The sequence below is a fragment of the Pelodiscus sinensis genome, chromosome 18 (genome assembly GCF_052426305.1).
Source record: "Pelodiscus sinensis isolate ZL-2025 chromosome 18, ASM5242630v1, whole genome shotgun sequence".
NCBI classification, from domain to species: domain Eukaryota; kingdom Metazoa; phylum Chordata; order Testudines; family Trionychidae; genus Pelodiscus; species Pelodiscus sinensis.
The window spans coordinates 33962630-33975984 of record NC_143069.1 but is presented as its reverse complement, the minus strand read 5'-3'; the positions used below and the strand labels follow the sequence as shown (position 1 = coordinate 33975984).

The 13355-nt window shown below is 59.2% G+C and overlaps 1 protein-coding gene across 1 annotated transcript; it reads left to right on the top strand.

Moving 5' to 3' along the window:
- The first annotated feature begins 4950 nt into the window (after window positions 1-4950).
- WAS (WASP actin nucleation promoting factor) lies at window positions 4951-11913 on the top strand. Its single transcript, XM_075918624.2, has 12 exons — window positions 4951-5534; window positions 6110-6250; window positions 6440-6526; window positions 7758-7854; window positions 7961-8002; window positions 8116-8166; window positions 8283-8454; window positions 9086-9128; window positions 10409-10562; window positions 10785-11206; window positions 11545-11650; window positions 11736-11913. The coding sequence occupies exons 1-12, from the start codon at window positions 5424-5426 to the stop codon at window positions 11789-11791; spliced, it is 1482 nt and encodes a 493-aa protein (XP_075774739.1). The 5' UTR covers window positions 4951-5423; the 3' UTR covers window positions 11792-11913.
- Window positions 11914-13355: the final 1442 nt, after the last annotated feature.

Here is a 13355-nt window from a genome sequence, read left to right as displayed (position 1 = left end):
GGCAGGAGGGAAGCGGGGTACAGACACCCCCCAGAGCTGGTGGAAGCTACGTCTCCCCCGGTGTTCCCTGTGAGCTGGGCGCTTGTGCGAGCACCCACATTGATTTCTTGTGTCTTGGTGCACGTTCACACGCGCCTCGGTGCACATAACAAAATAATTCCGCACATGGATGGAAGCGATTAGAGAGAACATGGGGCTCCCTGTTAGAAAAATCCCGGGCTCTCTGCTTCCTCTCCAAAAAGTGTCTAGATCTCACCCTCATGGCTCCGCTCCCCTCTAGAAAAATCCTTGTGTCTGTTTTCCTCCAGAACCCTCTAGATCCCACCTCTCCCCTCTAGAAATATGCCGATACCCACCTCCAAAGATCTCTAGATCTTTCCTGATGCGTCTGTCTCCCCTCTAGAAAAATCCCAGCACCCCCACAGGCATCGCCACTGTTCCCCTACCACAGTGGCCTTAGTCCTCAGTGCCTCTCCAGCCAGTGCCTTAAATCCCCCCCGGGGGGGGGGCAGCCCCTCAGAGCCTCCTGGCTACACGACACCCCTCTCCTGTCCCCACCCCGAATTTGACCCCAACCCCAGTGTCTGTGTCCGGGCCATGGTGGATTTGCTCCCCCTCCCAACTGGACCAGGGTCCTTCTCTGGTTGCGGCCCACGGAGCCGGGAGCCGCATCCCATCCAGGCCGGGACACAGCCGCTTTATGGGGTGGCCAGGGGACCCCCAAAGAAACAGCACCCCTCTTGCCCTGGGATCATAGAATCATAGAATAATAGGACTGGAAGGGACCTCGAGAGGTCATCGAGTCCAGCCCCCCGCCCTCAAGGCAGGACCAAGCTCCGTCTACACCATCCCTGACAGATGTCTATCTAACCTGTTCTTAAATATCTCCAGAGAGGGAGATTCCACCACCTCCCTTGGCAATTTATTCCAATATTTGACCACCCTGACAGTTAGGAATTTTTTCCTAATGTCCAATCTAAACCTCCCCTGCTGCACTTGAAGCCCATTACTCCTTGCCCTGTCCTCAGAAACCAAGAGGAACAAATTTTCTCCTTCCTCCTTGTGACACCCTTTTAGATATTTGAAAACCGCTCTCATGTCCCCCCTTAATCTTCTTTTTTCCAAACTAAACAAGCCCAGTTCATGAAGCCTGGCTTCATAGGTCATGTTCTCTAGGCCTTTAATCATTCATGTCGCTCTTCTCTGTACCCTTTCCAATTTCTCCACATCTTTCTTGAAATGTGGCGCCCAGAACTGGACACAGTACTCCAGCTGAGGCCTAACTAGTGCAGAGTAGAGCGGCAGAATGACTTCACGAGTTTTGCTTACAACACACCTGTTGATACAACCTAGAATCATATTTGCTTTTTTTGCAACAGCATCACACTGTTGACTCATATTCAACTTGTGGTCCACTATGACCCCTAGATCCCTTTCCGCCATGCTCCTTCCTAGACAGTCGCTTCCCATCTTGTATGTATGGAACTGATTGTTCCTTCCTAAGTGGAGCACTTTGCATTTCTCTTTATTAAACCTCATCCTGTTTACCTCTGACCATTTCTCTAACTTGCTAAGGTCATTTTGAATTATGTCCCTATCCTCCAAAGAAGTCGCAACCCCACCCAGTTTGGTATCATCTGCAAACTTAATGGCTACGTCTACACTGGCCCCTTTTCCGGAAGGGGCATGTAAATTTCACTAGTTGTCGTAGGGAAATCCACGGGGGATTTAAATATCCCCCGCGGCATTTAAATAAAAATGTCCGCCGTTTTTTTCCGGCCTTTAAAAAAGCTGGAAAAGAGCGTCTAGACTGGCCCCGATCCTCCGGAAAAAGTGCCCTTTTCCGGAGGCTCTTATTCCTACTTCAAAGTAGGAATAAGACCCTCCGGAAAAGGGCACTTTTTCTGGAGGATCGGGGCCAGTCTAGACGCTCTTTTCCGGCTTTTTTAAAAGCCGGAAAAAAGCGGCGGACATTTTTATTTAAATGCCGCGGGGGATATTTAAATCCCCCGCGGATTTCCCTACGACGACTAGTGAAATTTACATGCCCCTTCTGGAAAAGGGGCCAGTGTAGACGTAGCCAATAAGCGTACTCTCTATCCCAATATCTACATCATTGATGAAGATATTGAACAGTACGGGTCCCAAAACAGACCCTTGAGGAACTCCACTTGTTATCCCTTTCCAGCAGGATTTAGAACCGTTAACAACAACTCTCTGACTACGGTTATCCAGCCAATTATGCACCCACCTTATCGTGGCCCTATCTAAGTTATATTTGCCTAGTTTATCAATAAGAATATCATGCGAGACCGTATCAAATGCCTTACTAAAGTCTAGGTATATGACATCCACCGCTTCTCCCTTATTATCAAAGAAAGCTATCAGATTAGTTTGGCATGACTTGTTCTTCACAAACCCATGCTGGCTATTCCCTATCACTTTATTACCTTCCAAGTGTTTGCATATGATTTCCTTAATTACCTGCTCCATTATCTTCCCTGGGACAGACGTTAAACTGACCGGTCTGTAGTTTCCTGGGTTGTTCTTATTCCCCTTTTTATAGATGGGCACAATATTTGCCCTTTTCCAGTCTTCTGGAATCTCCCCTGTCTGCCATGATTTTTCAAAGATCATAGCTAAAGGCTCAGATACCTCCTCTATCAGCTCCTTGAGTATCCTGGGATGCATTTCATCAGGACCTGGTGACTTGCTGACATCTAACTTTCCTAAGTGATTTTTAACTTGTTCTTTGTGTATCCTATCTTCTAAACTTACCCTCTCTCTGCTTGTATTCACTACGTTAGGCACACCTCCAGACTTCTCGGTGAAGACCGAAACAAAGAAGTCATTGAGCATCTCCGCCATTTCCAAGTTCCCTGTTACTGCTTCTCCCTCCTCACTAAGCAGTGGGCCTACCCTGTCCTTGGTCTTCCTCTTGCTTTTAATGTATTTATAAAAGGTCTTCTTGTTTCCCTTTATGCCTGTAGCTAGTTTGATCTCATTCTGTGCCTTTGCCTTTCTAATCTTGCCCCTGCATTCCCGTGTTGCTTGCCTATATTCATCCTTTGTTAGTTGTCCTAGTTTCCATTTTTATAGGACTCCTTTTTTATTTTGAGATCATGCAAGATCTCCTTGTTAAGCCAAGCTGGTCTTTTGCCATATTTTCTATCTTTCCTACACAGCGGAATTGTTTGCTTTTGGGCCCTTAACAACGTCCCTTTGAAATACTTCCAACTCTCCTCAGTTGTTTTTCCCTTCAGTCTTGCTTCCCATGGGACCTTACCTACAAGTTCTCTGAGCTTATCAAAATCTGCCTTCCTGAAATCCATTTCCTCAATTGTGCTGGTCTCCCTTCTACCTTTCCTTAAGATCATGAACACTATTATTTCGTGATCATGGTTGCGTCCGGGTACACGCAGCACGAGGTGCACTTCTTTTGGCAGGAAGGGGCTCTGTATAGCATCAGGACCCCGGGGTCTCGCGCCGGCTCTGGGAGGGGTGTGGGGTCTAGTGGTTAGGGCTGGGAGCCAGGAAGCCCCAGTGACGAAGTTCCATCGCTCCCCTATTCTCCTCCTCCTTGTGCTGTGGGCGTATCTTGCTTTGCCCCCCCAAAGGAGCGACATCGGCCCGACATTGGGGCCTTCATTTTGGAAGGAAGCGTTTGAGCAAGAAATACGCTTCTTTTCCCCGGCTTTTTGTCCTTCCCCTAATCCCTCCCCCCGCCCCAAATCCAAACCCCTCAAACCAGAAAATTCTCCTTCTTTCAAACAAATCCCCAGCCCATGTTTTGATTTCTCCAGAAAAAGTGGGGGCTTCCCTCCCCGACATAATACAGCCCTTCGATTCCAGGTCTGGCCCAGAGACGAAGAAAACCATCATGTTTTATGAGCTGGGTGGGGGAACACCCCCCTCGCCCCAGATTTCAGCAGCACAATCCAACTCCGAGTGACAAAGATACCTTTTATGGGGTCGCCATTGGCGGGGGGGAGAGACGTTTCGGAGCTTCCCCGGGGCTCACGTCCTTCCTCCGGGACTCGATCTGATCAAAGATATGACCCCCTTCTCCCCCATCTTGGCTCTGTGTTTGTTGGACGTTGCTGCCCTTCTCCCCCTCCCCGCAAAATGCCCGTTCCCTGACGAGAAAGCAACCAAAAAAACCCATTCACAAAGCGGGATTTTTGCCCAGATCTGAGGCCTTTTTAAAATGTTGGGGCCACTTTCCCAAGGGTCAGGTTTCCTTTTGGGGGCCTGGCGTTGCCTGTGGCTCGTATTGCATGTTGCAGGGGAGGAGGGGATGCAGGTGGAAAGGTCCCGAGTTGGTATCTTGGGCTTGGTGAATTCAGAACCCTCTTAGCAGAACTCCGGGTGGGTACAAAACTGGCACCTGCAAAAGTCCCGCGGCTCTCCACAGCCACCGGTGTGCTCGCTCCAAAATTCGTGTCTGCCTCCATGCGCCATGGATTTCTGCCGGCACAGCCACGGCTCCTGGCAGGTTCGCAGGGCTCTACTCCTTAGACTGGGTGCCCGGCTGGGCTGATCGCTCTGGGGCCATCTCTCCCCTGACGAAAACCTCCGTCTCCCCGGCACCTTGGCCTGCCGATCCTGCCTGGGTTCACGCAATTCCAGAGGCTCCAGATTTCGGGAGGGGAGTGATAAAAGAGCCCCTGGCAGTGGCCAGCTCTTTCTATTGGACACCCAGCCTGCTCCTGCTCCCCCCCAGCACAAAGCCCCGTGGGGGGCGGGATGGGGGGAAAGAAACGCAATGTGAACGTGACGCAGGGCGCCGGTGGCTTCTGTACGGTAGTTCTGGGTTTCAATAAACAGCAACCGGACTTTCCCCTTCCTGAGTGTTTTGTGGGGGGCGGGGGGAGAGACATTCTGGGAGGGGGCAGGTGGGGGGAAGTGGGGGGTTATGGAGGGAGGAGGGTGGGCAGATGAAAAGGGATTGGGGGGATTGTAGGGCAGATACAAAGGTGGGGGGAAGCCCTAACTACGTTACCCCCCATAGAGAGGCACCTGGAACCAAGCCCCTCCTCACACCTGGCCTGGCTTGGGGGGATCCCCGCCACCTACAAGGCGCGTTGGGCTCAGAAATTCCCCCCCGCCCCAGCCGCCCCCAAAACGGCTGCAGAGGACCCTGCCCCCAGCAGAAACAACACTGCCTGAGTCTGCCAGGAGCCTGCGCTCCTTGCTCGGCGGGGCCCGCGCCATCTCCCCCCCGCTCGGCGGGGGCCCCTTGCTCCCACCCCCCTACCCTGTTCCCCCAGCCCCGGCAGGGACTGTTCGCAGAGCCCAACTTCCCCTGGCCGGTGGTTTCTGTTGCGCTTCCTGTTGGATGTGACGCGGAAGTTGGCCGGGTCGCGAGCGGGGAGGGGAGAGACCCCAAGAGCCTGCTGTTGGGGCGGGTGCCAGGAGCCAGCATGAGCCGAGGGGCCCGGGCCGGGGCCCGAGCGCAAGAGAACGTCCCCTCCTGTCTCCTCCTGGACCATGAAAACCAGCAGGTGTTTGAGCTCCTGGGCCGGAAATGCACGGTGAGGGCCCATGGAGTGAGGGGCACCGGCAGGGCTGGGGGGCGGGAGTGAGGGGCACCGGCAGGGCTGGGGGGCGGGAGTGAGGGGCACCAGCAGGGCTGGGGGGCGGGAGTGAGGGGCACCGGCAGGGCTAGGGGGGGCAGGGGCTGGGGGGTGGGAGTGAGGGGCTCTGGCAGGGCTGGGCGGTGTAAGTCTGGAGTAAGGGGAACCCCAGATCTTGGGTAGGGGAAGCCCAGGGCTGTCAGAGGCTGCTCATTGGGAGCAAGGGGCACCGGCAGGGCTGGGGGGGCTGGAGTGAGGGGCACCGGTAGGGCTGGGGGGCTGGGCTGGGCTGGCAGAGGAGTGATGGGCCTTGCTTCCTGGCCCCCTTTCGGCCATGCAAATGGCACTTGTGGGGCTGGTGAGAGGCCCATTGGGGTCCCGCCGGACGCCTGAGGCCAACACTGGAGACGGGGACAGGAACTGTCAGCCTGGGGAGCCGTAGTCAGGCAGGGTGCAGCTGTTCCCAGCCACCCCACCCCAGAGCTGGCTGCATCAGCCGCCATCTCTCTGTAACTCGGATGTCTCTGGCCCAGACCCTGGCCACGTCCGTGGCCCAGCTGTACCTGGCCCTGCCCCCCAACAGCCAGGCCTGGGGCAAGCAGGGCTGCGGGGTCCTCTGCCTGGTCAAAGACAACCCCCGGCGCTCCTACTTCATCCGCCTCTTCAGTCTCAAGGTGAGTCCCAGCCCTGAGAACCCGGGAGTCCTGGTTCCTCTGCGCTAACCACTAGCCCCCGTTCCCCTCCCAGAGCTGGGCAGAGAACCCGGGTGTCTGGGCTTCCCTGCGCCAAGCACTGGCCCCGCTCCCCTGCCGGAGGCGGGGCGAGACCCCCAGGGCGTGTGCCAGGGTTCCCTTCTCTTGCAGGAGGGCAGGCTGACGTGGGAGCAGGAGCTAAGCAGCCTGGAGGCCTATTCAGCTGTGTCTGCCTATTTCCATACCTTCCCCGGGGACGTGAGTATCTGCCCCAGGAGGGCGGGGTGTGAGGGCGGGGCTCCGGTCTATCGGCAGGGCGGGGCTTCCAAACCGAGCCCCGCCCCCGGGACACAATTTCAGAGACGGGATAAAAGGAGAAAACTGAGGGTAACAAATAATAGGTAGGGCTAGGGACCTCTCCTGGCTCTGGGGGGGAGTGGGGCCTAGGGGTTAGAGCAGGGGGGAGGGAAGCCAGGATGCCAGTGTTCTCCCCTGGCTCTGGGAGGGAAGTGGGGCCTAGTGGTTAGCGCAGGGGGGCGGGAGCCAGACGCCTGGGTTCTCCCCTGGCTCTGGGAGGGAAGTGGGGCCTAGTGGTTAGCGCAGGGGGGCGGGAGCCAGACGCCTGGGTTCTCCCCTGGCTCTGGGAGGGAAGTGGGGCCTAGTGGTTAGCGCAGGGGGGGGGCGGGAGCCAGACGCCTGGGTTCTCCCCTGGCTCTGGGAGGGAAGTGGGGCCTAGTGGTTAGCGCAGGGGGGGCGGGAGCCAGACGCCTGAGTTCTCCCCTGGCTCTGGGAGGGAAGTGGGGCCTAGTGGTTAGCGCAGGGGGGGCGGGAGCCAGACGCCTGGGTTCTCCCCTGGCTCTGGGAGGGGAGTGGGGCCTAGTGGTTAGCGCAAGGGGGGGCGGGAGCCAGACGCCTGGGTTCTCCCCTGGCTCTGGGAGGGGAGTGGGGCCTAGTGGTTAGCGCAGGGGGGGTGGGAGCCAGACGCCTGGGTTCTCCCCTGGCTCTGGGAGGGAAGTGGGGCCTAGTGGTTAGCGCGGGGGGGGTGGGAGCCAGACGCCTGGGTTCTCCCCTGGCTCTGGGAGGGAAGTGGGGCCTAGTGGTTAGCGCAGGGGGGGGGGCGGGAGCCAGACGCCTGGGTTCTCCCCTGGCTCTGGGAGGGAAGTGGGGCCTAGTGGTTAGCGCAGGGGGGGTGGGAGCCAGACGCCTGGGTTCTCCCCTGGCTCTGGGAGGGGAGTGGGGCCTAGTGGTTAGTGCAGGGGGGGCGGGAGCCAGACGCCTGGGTTCTCCCCTGGCTCTGGGAGGGGCGTGGGGCCTAGTGGTTAGCGCAGGGGGGGCGGGAGCCAGACGCCTGGGTTCTCCCCTGGCTCTGGGAGGGGAGTGGGGCCTAGCAGTTAGAGCAGGGGGAAAGGGGCTGGACGCCTGGGTTCTCCCCTGGCTCTGGGAGGGGCGTGGAGCCCCCCCGGACTGGCGAGGTGCCGATTGCTCCCAGGAATGCCAGGCTGGGCTGAACTTTGCGGACGAGGCCGAGGCTCGAGCCTTCCACATGGTGGTGGAGGAGAAGCTCCAGAAGCGCCAGCACAGGATGGGTGAGTGGCAGGGCAGGCGCTGGCCCCCCTGGAGGGGCAGGGCCCTGGGCCCCTTCCCTGGCCCCCCTGGGCCAGTATCCTAACGCGCTTTCTGCTCTTTCCTCAGAGAAGCGGCAGCTGCCCCCACCCCCCCCTCCAGTCCCTGAAGGTGAGTCCCCTGTGATCCCGCCGCCCTGCGCAATGGGGCGGGGCTGAGCCCCCCAAGCTCTCCCGTGGGGGAGGGGCTGGCAGGTCTAACACGGCTCTTTCTGCCTCCTCCAGAGCGCAGGACGACGCTGCCCCGATCCCCGATTGCCGGGGGGGACATGAACGGTAAGCGCTCGGAGGAGGGGGTCTGCAAAGGGCTACCCAAGCCCCCCGCCCGCTCCCTGTCCTCCAGGGGAGAGCCCCGGCCCTGCTCCCCACAGCCCCCCCTTTCTTTCCTACAGGTCCCAGCAAACAGCCGAGTTCCCCCTCCTTGAACCTCATTACCATGGACATCCAGAACCCGGACATCACCTCGTCCCGGTACCGGGGGCTGCCGGTGCCCCCCGCTGCTGAGAAGAAGAAAGGGAAGAAGAAGATCTCCAAGGCTGACATCGGCGCCCCAAGCGGCTTCAAGTGAGAGCAGGGGGACGGGGCACTGGGCTGGCCTGAGGGGGCGCCGGCTCCCACCCGGCCCAGGACAAGGGCTGGCTGGCTTGTGGGGCGGGGAATGAGACAGGGGCCTGTCCCCTCCTGGGGGTGCCAGCTCCCACCCGGCCCAGGACAAGGGCTGGCTGGCTTGGGGGGCGGGGAATGAGACAGGGGCCTGTCCCCTCTGGGGGGTGCCGGCTCCCACCCGGCCCAGGACAAGGGCTGGCTGGCTTGGGGGGCGGGGAATGGGACAGGGGCCTGTCCCCTCCGGGGGGCGCCAGCTCCCACCTGGCTCAGGGCAAGGGCTGGCTGGCTTGGGGGGCGGGGAATGAGACAGGGGCCTGTCCCCTCCGGGGGGCGCCAGCTCCCGCCCGGCCCAGGACAAGGGCTGGCTGGCTTGGGGGGCGGGGAATGAGACAGGGGCCTGTCCCCTCCGGGGGGTGCCGGCTCCCACCCGGCCCAGGACAAGGGCTGGCTGGCTTGGGGGGCAGGGAATGGGACAGGGGCCTGTCCCCTCCGGGGGGCGCCAGCTTCCGCCCGGCCCAAGACAAGGGCTGGCTGGCTTGGGGGCAGGGAACGGGGCAGGGCACCTGGCTAATCTTTGTTCCATTTACAGGCACGTCACCCACGTGGGATGGGACCCCACCACCGGCTTTGATGTATGTAGCTCCAGAGACAGCAGAGGGCTGTCCCCGTGGGCCAAGGGATGGGAGGTCCCAGGGCAGGGGGCCAAGGACAGGCTGGGGGGCAAAGCTTTGGCATTAGCAATGTTTGTGCATGGGGGGGAGGGAGTGAAAGGGTGTTCCCTCGTGTTTGTGACTACCGGACTTGATGTGCTGGGTGACTGTGCTTCAATTGATGTGCATGGCTGTTCCCCTGCTGCTCTGCCCCTGAAGTGGCTGCATCTTAGCGTCAGATCAGCTATCCCAAAGCAGCGTTATGTGCAGCTGTTCCCCAACTGCCCCACCCCAGAGGTGGCTGCAACTCAGTGCATGGGGAGTCATCCCCATGGAGCATTAGGGGAGCAAACGTGCAGTTCACTTGAGCCCGGACTGCCTAAGATACTGCCTCCCTGTGCCCCCTCCTTTTCCAAACACATCTTTTTCTCCCCATGCATCTTTGCCTGTCCTTAGGGGCAGATCCCTGGCTCTGAGCCTACCCCCAAGGCACTGGGGGACTGGCAGCATGGCTATTCTTGGCAGCGGCCAGGTTAGAGCATGCCCTCGGGACAAGGGCAAGGCGCAGCCAGCTGGGGGCGCTGCTGCAGGTAGCAGGATCCGGCTGGCGCAAGGCCTGGTCCTAGCCCCCCGATTTTCTTGGACTCCAGATGGGATGGGTTCCGTGGGGCTCAGTTGGGAATTAACAGAAGGCCTGTGGAGTGTCACAGCTTGGGGCTGTGGATGGCCCCGTGTTTTGTCGGCCCTCGGAGGCAGCGGCCAATAATCTGGGCACGAGACTTCGCAAGGGGATGGCCCGTCTGATGCTGAGATGCAGCCACCACTGGGGTAGGCTGGGTGGCAACACTCCTATATAACACCACCTGGGGCAGGCTCACCTGGTGCTGAAATGCAACCACCTCTTGGCTGGGACAACTGGGAACAGCCCCATATAAAACCACATGGGGAAGGCTCCCCTGGCGCTGAGATGCAGCCATCTCTGGGGCAGGGCAGCTGGGAACAGCTGCATATAACACACCATGGGGACGGCTTGCTTGGCACGGAGATGAAGCCAGCTCTGGGGTGGGACAGCTGCCATAACTTTCCAGTTGGATCCTTTCAGGAACAGCCCCAGCTGCCTGCTGCATTTCGGAGGTCAGGATTTTAGGGGGTCAGAATGAGGGGGTGCCTGGGGCCTAGTGCTGGCTACAGGGCGGGGCTAATTTAAGGCATGATCCATCAATCGCCTGTCTCTGGATTTCCTCTCCATGTGTCTCTCCTAGGTGAATAACCTGGACCCCGACCTGAAGACGCTCTTCTCCCAGGCTGGGATCAGCGAGGCGCAGCTGACCGACGCAGAGACCTCCAAGATCATCTACGATTTCATCGAGGGCCAAGGCGGGCTGGAGGCTGTGAAGGAGGAGCTTCGACGCCAGGGTGAGCCCTCCCTTTGGGACATGAAATGCGGCCGCTTTTCCCCAGCTCCTCTTCCCCAGAGGGGGCTGCCTCTCGGGGTTGGCGTTATATGCAGCCGTTCTCCCTCTGCCCTGCCCCAGCGGTGGCTGCATCTCAGTCTCCCCATGTGGCGCTTTGGAATCCTCAGGGGATTTGGTGTGGGGCGAAGGGCCTCGTTTTAATTGCAGCTATTTCTCCCCACAGGTCCGGCACCTCCTCCGCCTCCCCCGACTCGGTCTGGGCCCCTTCCCCCCCCACCCCCAGCCTCAGGAAGGGGCAGGTCTGGCCCATTGCCCCCCATTCCAGGTGCCCCCCCGCCCCCCTCATCTGCACCAAACAGGGGGGCTGTTCCCTCCCAGCCCCCCAGGGGACAACTGCCTCCCCCTCGTGGGCCCCCTCCCCCTTCTTCCCGGTCTGGTCCCCCACCTCCTCCGCCCCCTGCTGGGGCAGCTCCTCCACCCCCACCTCCCCCGCCACCCCCTCCACCTCCTGTCTCTTCAGGACCTTGTCCTCCTCCCCCACCTCCCTCAGGGGGGCTCAGCTCCCCCGGGGTTCAGGCCCCTACTGCCCCAAAGGGACGTGGGGCCCTGCTGGACCAGATCCGCCAAGGCATCCAGCTCAACAAGGTGAGTGGGGTGGGCTGTGGGGCAGACGGGGGGCAGGATGAGGGAAGGGAAGAGGGGAGATGAGTTAGGTGATGGGGGGCAGGGATGGAAAAAGTGAGGGGTGGGGGGATGGCTGGGAGTGGGGAAGGAGGCGATGGGGGGCTAAGGGAGTAGAGGACGGGGTGGGATATGGACTGAGGGGAGCAGGGTGGGGAGGGGGCGGCTGGCTGTGTGGGGCGATGAGGGGGGAGTTAGAAGGGGCTTTGGGTGAGGGTGGGGGAAGTGGCAGGGGGTCGGCAGTGCCGGGGTGGCAGGGTCAGGGGATGGGTGCTGCGGGCCCTGACCCCCCTGCCTTGCAGACCCCCGAGATGCTGGACTCCCCGCCGCCCGCGCAGAGCTCCGAGGGCCTGGTGGGGGCGCTCATGCACGTCATGCAGAAACGGAGCAAAGTGATCCACTCCTCGGGTGAGTCGCCCCAACCCGCCACGGGGGCCCCCTCCTCCCCCCGCCCCGCCCCCTGCACCCGCTCACCCTCCTCTTCCTCCCGCAGACGAAGGCGAGGACAACGGAGGGGACGAGGATGAGGATGATGAATGGGACGACTGAGCCCCCGCTGCAGGAACCCCCCCCTTTTCTGCACCCCCTCCCACAGACCAATGCCGCCCCCTTGCCTCTGGGATTCCCGTGCCCGCCTGGCCCCTTTTTTAATAAAGACAGCTCTCGCCTGATGTGGGCTGCCCCGTCTTTTACCCAGAATCCCCCCAGCCTCCCCCTTCCACGCCTGTCACCCCTTCAAACCCAGTTTCCACTGGCCTCTTTGGTGTCAGAAACAACCCAACCCATCACCTTCCCGCTTGGCTCCATGATTCCATCTCAACCCAATCCTAAAAAACAAGCCAAGCTGGAACTGAGCCACCGATATGTGGGGCTCAGGCGGCCGCCAGGGGTCAACAGTGCAGGCTTCAGGGGGGATTGAAACCCGCTGGTTTGGGTCAGTGTCCGAGGGATAGGACTGGAAACAAGAGACTTTGATCAGGAGGAGCGGTGACGCTTCCAACAGCCCGTTGAAAGGGTCTGATTGCCGAGCGACGGTAGCGAGGTGGAAGGAAGAATCCTTAGCCGCCTCCACACCCCCGTTACTAAGCGGGCTTAGGCCGGCTTGGTAACGGGGGTGAATTTTCCACGCCACTGAGGGCCATAAAAAAACATAATCTCCATTTCGACCGTCACCCAGAGCAGCTGCAAAGCTAGCGCCTAGTTTTATTGCTTGTGAATTATGGCTTGTTCATCTCAAGGCTTGGCCGCCATGGAGTTTTTAATTTGGTTTCGGATCTCGACTTTTACTTTTCCGTCAGTTTGACGGCTCGTCTCGCGGTTAGTTCGAAGGCAGGTGGGGAGGGGGAGTCAGGCAATAATGATTTCCTAGAGGGTTTGAGATGGAAAAGTGAAAGCTTAAAAACCCTTCACCCAAATGCTGAGTCAATAGCCTCAGCTCACATTCAACCATGTTCTCAAGCAGCCAGGTTTGTTTTTTCTTTGCCTAGCTCTCTGTTTTGACAGTTATTAATAGAAGCGCCTTTCCCCCTGGGGTTGTGTGTGTGGGTGAAATGGACATTGACTGGGATTTACCCATCAAAAGCCTATGAATTTTGATTTGTTTAATAGGGGTTTATTGTCCCTGTTGCTTTAACCTTTAAGGGTCGTCTTGCTGCAGGCTCCCTCTGCAGACTGAGCCAGACAAAACGATTGTTGCTCCTTTGATTTTTATTAAACACAGTTACCATCAATTGTTTCTCCAGTTGCTTTCATGGCAGCAATCCCAAAGCACGGGGCATTCGCTTGGCTGGCGGAGGGATGCAGCCGCTTCTGGGGTGGGGCACAGAACTGGCGAACGAGGCAGGGGGGGGCCTTTCCTGTCTAGTTTTACCAGGCCTTGCGCCCCACCCTGCAAAACCACCCAACCAGGTTTTTCCTTTCCCATGACTGGGCAACAGCTCAGAGTGCCAGCCCGGGAGCCAAGCACTTGGAACCCCCCCCCCCCCCCCGCGCACCTCCAGCTCCCAAGGTGGCTTTTGTCATTGGTGTTGGAGTTTCTCACCCTTTCCCCAGCCTTGTCATTGGCACCTTGCTGGTGATGCCTGGGGACCCAGCATTGGCGTTGGCGCATGGG

Excerpts from the sequence above, each read along its gene's own strand:
- WAS (XM_075918624.2), top strand. The coding sequence starts at position 5,424 with ATGAGCCGAGGGGCCCGGGCCGGGGCCCGAGCGCAAGAGAACGTCCCC. Across the intron at positions 5,535-6,109 it reads TCCTGGGCCGGAAATGCACG|ACCCTGGCCACGTCCGTGGC; the intron begins GTGAGGGCCCAT and ends TCTCTGGCCCAG. Across the intron at positions 6,527-7,757 it reads TCCATACCTTCCCCGGGGAC|GAATGCCAGGCTGGGCTGAA; the intron begins GTGAGTATCTGC and ends GATTGCTCCCAG.